Below are 6,223 nucleotides of genomic sequence, written 5' to 3'. Positions count from 1 at the left end.
AAACACCCTTCAGCTATGCATCCAATTTTACGTGACAGTGGTGTAGAACTATACCTGGCAAAAGTGCGGGCCGTGCCTGAAAAAGTCTGGAATGATTCCGGGGAAAAAAAATTACAGCCCACCCACGAACTTTTTTCGGACCGGGTTGGACCTCCCGATCTTTTTAGTTGATCTTTTTAGTTGAAAAATAAATAAAAATAATAATCGGATCAGGCTTAGTCCGCTCGGTTTTTTCGAGCCAGCAAAATGGGCACCACGCCCGGCCCTATAAAGGCCAGGGGCTCAAGCCGGGCTCGGGCTGGGCATCCAGAAGTAATGGAAGGGTACGAGAGGCATTTCTGGATCCGACCATAACAATCTCACTGCTGCAGTGCTGCTCATGCTACCCCAACATGCCAATCGACTTGGAATTGGTTATCAGGCACCATCGATGATTTGAATATGAAAAGGAAAGCGACGCCGTTCTGCATTGAGATTACCACTTTAGTTTATCCCATCGCCGTCGAGATATCCTTCTCTTCAGAAATGCGACGATATTCATCACCCTCTTGATCGGCATGGAGAGGCCCCTAGGCCATTTTTCTGCCAAACGAGCACCAGATTTCTGTAGTCGCAAAAGATGTTGAGAAAAGCAGCAACCATTTCCTGCCAGAACTAGCGCAAGTAGGCGGGGTTTCTGCTGCAACGGCAGGGTGCTGGAGGGAGAACGCGAGAACCGAAGATCCGGACAAGGCTCAATTCAGGACGGAATCCATGCCCATAATCAGGTTTTGAAAATGGCGAATTGGGGAGATCAAGATCCATGCACAGGCCACGCAGCTTTGAATTGAACACCCATTGTTTTTTCTGGGTCCTCCTGAGCAACAGTGACTAGTAAACCAAACTGGTATGCGCACACGGCCATTGATCCCTCAAAAGTTTGCACACTGCCTCCTTCCTCTGCCAGTCTGCATACCCCACTCCGCACGCTCGCTCCCCCGAGCAGAGAGTCCCGAGCCCAAGAAACCTACCCCCAAGGCGATGATATTATGATATAGCCAAAGCTGAGGGAGAGATAGAGTAATGGAGTTTGGTCTTTGATAGGCCGCGGCTAAGCACCAAACCTTGGGGAAATGGAGCTGCTCAGTGGCGCAGCGGGAGCTTGGGGAAGCGGAGGCTCGCGAGCAGCCAGAGAGGAGCACTAGCCAGCCATTACCCATTAGCTCTGCGCTTACGACTAGCAGCTCGGTGCTACCCTACACTACACTGACATCCATCGATCCGATCGCGCTGCCGAGCACAGCAGCGCAGCGTGTGTACAAAAGGCCGTGAAGGCGGTAAGACCAAGCAGCACTAGGCCAGCCGAGCCGAGCCGAGCCAGGTAAAGGCGTGTGAGGGAGAAGCGAGAAGCCCGTGATAGCTGCTGCTGCGGTGCGGGGCGGTGCAAGGGTTTCGTCTCGTCCGGCCCCCTTCTCCTGGCGCGGCCATGGACGCCTACGAGGCCACCAAGGTGGTGTTCTCCCGGATCCAGGCGCTGGACCCGGACCACGCCGCCAAGATCATGGGCCTCCTCCTCATCCAGGACCACGGCGAGAAGGAGATGATCCGCCTCGCCTTCGGCCCGGAGTCGTTGCTCCACGCCGTCATGGCCAAGGCGCGCAAGGACCTCGGCCTGCTCCTCCCGGCCTCGCCCACCTCCGTCGCCGCCGCGGGCCACGCGCCGTTCCTCCAGCTCCCGCGCCAGAACTCCGGCCGCGCCGGCGCGCCGTCGCCGCTCTCGGTGTCCTCGCCCTCGTCGTGGGCGCAGGCGCCGGTGTTCTCGAGGAGCAACAGCACGAGTAATGGCACCGCGGACGAGGCGGCACCGGGGGCTGGCGACGAGCTGCCTAGCCCCGTGAACGGAGGAGCGGCGCCCTTCTTTCCCCAGGGCGGTGACGCGCTCCTGGACGATCTGCAGCTGCAGGAGCAGCTCGCCTTCCTCAACGAGGGCGGCGCGAACCCGGCGCACCAGCTCACGGGGCTCGACGGCGGGGAGTGCTGGAGCCCCGGCCCGGGCGATGGCGGTGGGTTGCTCCCGTTCGGCCTCGGGTGGCCCAACGGCGGCCCCGTGCACCGCCGGAGCGTGTCGGTGAACGAGCTCTGCCTCGGCGGGGGCGGGGGCGGCGACGGATTCGGGTGGAAGCCCTGCCTCTACTACGCGCGCGGGTTCTGCAAGAACGGCAGCAGCTGCCGGTTCGTGCACGGCGGTCTCCCCGACGATGCAGCCGCGCTCGCCGCCACCAAGATGGAAGCCGCCGCCGACCAGCAGCAGCAGTGCCAGGACTTCCTCCTCCGCTCCAAGAGCCAGCGCCTCGGCCCCGCCGCCTTCCCCTACTCCCCCACCGGCTCCCTCCCAGGCTCGCCCTCCGCCGCCAGCAAGTGCCTCAGCTTCCTGCTGCAGCAACAGCAGCAGCAGCAGCAGCACGACAGGTAGAGCCGCCGCCTTTACAAGTTCTGACCCCAAACTCGAATCATTCGCACCAAAGCTCCAGCCTTTTTCGCCTGTGCGCGTGCAGAGCCGCGGCGGCCGCGGCGCTGATGCTTGGCGGCGGCGACGATGCGCCCAAGTTCATGGGCCGGCCGCGCCTGGACCGTGCTGACTTCGCAAGCATGATGAACCCCGGCTCGCGCCAGATTTACCTGACCTTCCCGGCCGACAGCACGTTCCGCGAGGAGGACGTCTCCAACTACTTCAGGTATCCATGCACACATGCTAATGTGATGCTGCAATCTTGCTCCCAGGCTGCTTCTTTCTTCGATCGAACGCGATCTGACCGAGGGCTGTGACCCTTGCGCTTCTTGGCAATGCGGTGCAGCATCTACGGGCCGGTCCACGACGTGCGCATCCCCTACCAGCAGAAACGCATGTTCGGGTTCGTCACCTTCGTGTACCCAGAGACGGTGAAGCTCATCCTGGCCAAGGGCAACCCGCACTTCATCTGCGACGCACGCGTGCTCGTCAAGCCCTACAAGGAGAAGGGCAAGGTCCCCGACAAGTACAGGCACGCATTGCAAATTAATCCTTTGCTTCCGACCACGGCAATGGCGGCCGTGCATGATGCATGCAGTTGATCGGGTTATCTGATTTGCTGTTCGTCGCTTCACAGGAAGCAGCAGCAAGGCGACTTCTCCGGCTGCACGACGCCCACCGGGCTAGACACCAGGGACCCGTTTGATCTCCACCAACTCGGTAAAAGATTCGAACTTTAGCTTGGTCAAAGTCACTTTACTTATGGTATTTGCCATCTTTGGTGTGGTGCTCACATTTGGGCTGATCGTTCATTTGATTGTTTGTTTGTCAGGTGCAAGGATGCTGCAACACTCGAACAGCGCCAACGAGCTTCTGCTGCGGCGGAAGCTGGAGGAGCAGCAGCAGGCCATAGAGCTCCAGAGCCGCCGCCTCATGGGCCTTCAGCTGCTTGACCTCAAGGCACGCACAGCTGCAACTGCGGCAGCGTCATCACCGCAGCCCACGCCAACTGCCAATGCCTTCACCTCCGGGCCACCGGCGAGCACCACCGCAGTCGAGTCGCCACCAGAGTCGGGTACGTATAGCCGCGAGAGCACATTGGTCCCTCCAGTAATCCAAATTGTTTCAAATGTTACTGATCGTTGTGATTCCTTGGCCGTTGACAGGGGAGCAGCTCAAGTTGAGCAGCGGCTTTGCTGCGGAGAGGAAGGTCAACGGTGGTGATAAGGAGGAATCTGCTGGCGAGGGGAGCCCGAACGCTGCCGATAGCGACCAAAGGTGGATTTAACTATACCAGACAGCACATCACCATCATTCTGCTTGCTTATTATTCCAACACTTAGCTTTCATGAATCATGATCTGATAGACATTCAACTCGGAAGAGTTAAACTGCATTTGAGTGTGTCAAAGCTTGATCGTTGCTTGTTCCATGAAATCTGCAGTGGGGAGCACAATTTGCCGGACAGCCCATTCGCTTCCCCGACCAAGTCTGCTGTGTTTGCTCACGACAGCTTCGCCGCCACCGAGACTGAGAGCGCTGTATCCCGTATCGGTGTGGAGTCCGGCAACAACACCGACGGCGGTGGTAACCATCTCCGTCCTCCCACGTTGGACATTCCTTCGCCGAGGCCGTACTTCTTTCCCATGCACAGGTGCGATAAACCTCTACTTTCTCTGGCCTGCTGATTATTTTGATGAACATTCTGTCATCCACCGATGAAATGAAATTTTTTGCGGAATGCAATGAGCAGGCTGTCCTCCGATCACGGAGCGATGGGGATGTAAAGTTCACCATTGGAGGCGAGTGATACCCCAGCCTAATCATAGTAAGCACTATCGCCTCTCTTTATTCCGACTACCGTTCTCAAATAACAACCTTTTGGCTTTACTAATTATGCTGCCCTTTCTCTCTTATCTTTTTTTGTTTTCTTTGTCCTTTCGCTGTTTGTGTGTTTGTGACAGGAATACGAGAAGCCAAGAAAAGCGATGGTGGAATATAGGGAAAAAGGAGTGAAGTGTCAGCATAGTGTTAGCTCCCTTTCTTTTGTTCATTTTAGTCCCCCGTGTTAGTGGATAGCTCTACTAAACCACAAGAGAAGATGCCATTAGCCTTGATTAAGAAAACGGCGGCATATGCAGTATTGCCGGATATATAATATATATATAGACAAGTAATCCAGTGTTACCCCTAGTTATTAGAAGACATATATACTACTAGTTGTCCTTAGTATTTACCAGTAGTTTGATGCCATCAGCACAAATGATGTTACTGTATCAAGATCCTTGATGTACTCTGCAACTACAGCCACCTCCACTAGGTTTACTAAATGTGAGGTTAATCCACAATGCTGGTACCAGCCACAGCACACAGGTCACATGTAACACCAGTACAGCTACAGCCTGCTGCAAGCTGCAGATATTGTATACAGGGGCCGGGCCAGGGACTGGAGAAGGAGCACATGGCCATGGCAGTGGTCTGTGAGGTATTTTAACTGCAAGATCCCAAGCCATTCCTATGGGCTTAATGTATATTACAAGAGCTGTGTGAGATCTCATATGTTTATCATCTTCAGTAGCTGCTCTGTTAATGTCTCTTAAGAGACTTTAGTACCATCCCCTGATTAGCAGAGGCAGGGGGCCACAAAATATGTGATTATTTTGCTTTTGTTATCATCTAGTTGAGTGGATCCCAGTGTAGTTGACACCTCTACAGAAAGAATCAAAGTAAAGTGAGAAAGGAAATTTGTATGTGCTTTGCTGCCTCCTTTTTTCTGGGTCTCCATCAATAGGGACTATCAACTGTGTTCTGATGTTGCTGGTGTTGTGAGATACCGAGATGGATCTCAGGATCTCCATCGACCTCAGCTGTTTCTACGGCGATAAGACTCGTAATTCTTATTATCACAAGTGTTATGAGTTGTGAACTTGTGATCGTAACGCCACTATCTGGGTTGCCATTTTGATAACCTTGACTGCGACCCTGAACTTTGCATCTGGGACAGTGTTGTTTGTCCAAAGATGGTTATCTCGCAACTAATGATCCCGCTAACAATGCAGTAGTGAACTACTACTGACTTGTAGGATTTATATATATGCTCCCAAGCCCCAACCACCCAAAGCAAATGTCTGTTCACGCCAAACCTTAGAAAAGGCGTTAGATTTTGTGATCCGTCCCGATTTTCTGCTGGTTTCGTTAGCCATTTCCGCCCGCCAATGTGTTGGTCCCGTTCGCTACAGGAAAGTTTCGGCTTTGCCAAATGTTTCGTAGCGCTTCCGACGAAAGCCAGGTCGGGGGCCTCCTGCCGTGAAGCAGCAAGCGTAGCACAGAGCTCACATGTCACTGACTCTCACGAGCCCCACTACGCTCACATAGACGATCTGTGTCTCTCCCGCAAAACATCGTGTGGATTCGTTACCGCGGACATTTCATGCTAAATTACCGCGACTAAAGATCTGTGTCTCAATCCATTGATGGAGTGAGTACCTGGTCGTGGCTGCTGTCACGCACGACCCCGGCGTCCTGTACCGGCACCGCAGTACACACGCGCACTGGAGTTGACCAGTGTCTCCCGTGTCCGTATGTTTCACGCGCGCGGCCACATCTCACTCAGCACGTACGCGTACACCCGGGCGGCCGGGTGAAAAAGGTGGGGGGCGTCCCCACGGTGGCAGGGCCGAGTCACGCCCATGTGGCCTGCGCAGTGTGCCCCCAGCTTTTATCAAGCCCATCAACC

General features: G+C 55.0%; 1 protein-coding gene across 1 annotated transcript; it reads left to right on the top strand.

Moving 5' to 3' along the window:
* Positions 1–936: 936 nt before the first annotated feature.
* Positions 937–5,061, top strand: LOC117839088 (zinc finger CCCH domain-containing protein 22). Its single transcript, XM_034719335.2, has 9 exons — positions 937–2,448; positions 2,535–2,714; positions 2,835–3,020; positions 3,126–3,208; positions 3,321–3,563; positions 3,655–3,766; positions 3,932–4,141; positions 4,241–4,315; positions 4,452–5,061. Exons 1-8 carry the CDS (start codon positions 1,466–1,468, stop codon positions 4,272–4,274), a joined length of 2,031 nt encoding a protein of 676 aa, XP_034575226.1. The 5' UTR covers positions 937–1,465; the 3' UTR covers positions 4,275–4,315; positions 4,452–5,061.
* The last annotated feature ends 1,162 nt before the right edge of the window (positions 5,062–6,223 follow it).

This window comes from Setaria viridis, chromosome 9 (genome assembly GCF_005286985.2).
Source record: "Setaria viridis chromosome 9, Setaria_viridis_v4.0, whole genome shotgun sequence".
Classification (NCBI taxonomy): Eukaryota; Viridiplantae; Streptophyta; class Magnoliopsida; order Poales; family Poaceae; genus Setaria; species Setaria viridis.
Note: the sequence above shows the minus strand (reverse complement) of the source record. Positions and strands in the feature narration are given on the sequence as shown.

What these genes read in the sequence shown, in the direction of transcription:
- LOC117839088 (XM_034719335.2), top strand. Translation starts at nt 1,466, where the DNA reads ATGGACGCCTACGAGGCCACCAAGGTGGTGTTCTCCCGGATCCAGGCG. An exon ending in GACGTCTCCAACTACTTCAG is followed by an intron (nt 2,715 to 2,834) that starts GTATCCATGCAC and finishes AATGCGGTGCAG; the next exon opens with CATCTACGGGCCGGTCCACG. An exon ending in GTTTGATCTCCACCAACTCG is followed by an intron (nt 3,209 to 3,320) that starts GTAAAAGATTCG and finishes TTTGTTTGTCAG; the next exon opens with GTGCAAGGATGCTGCAACAC.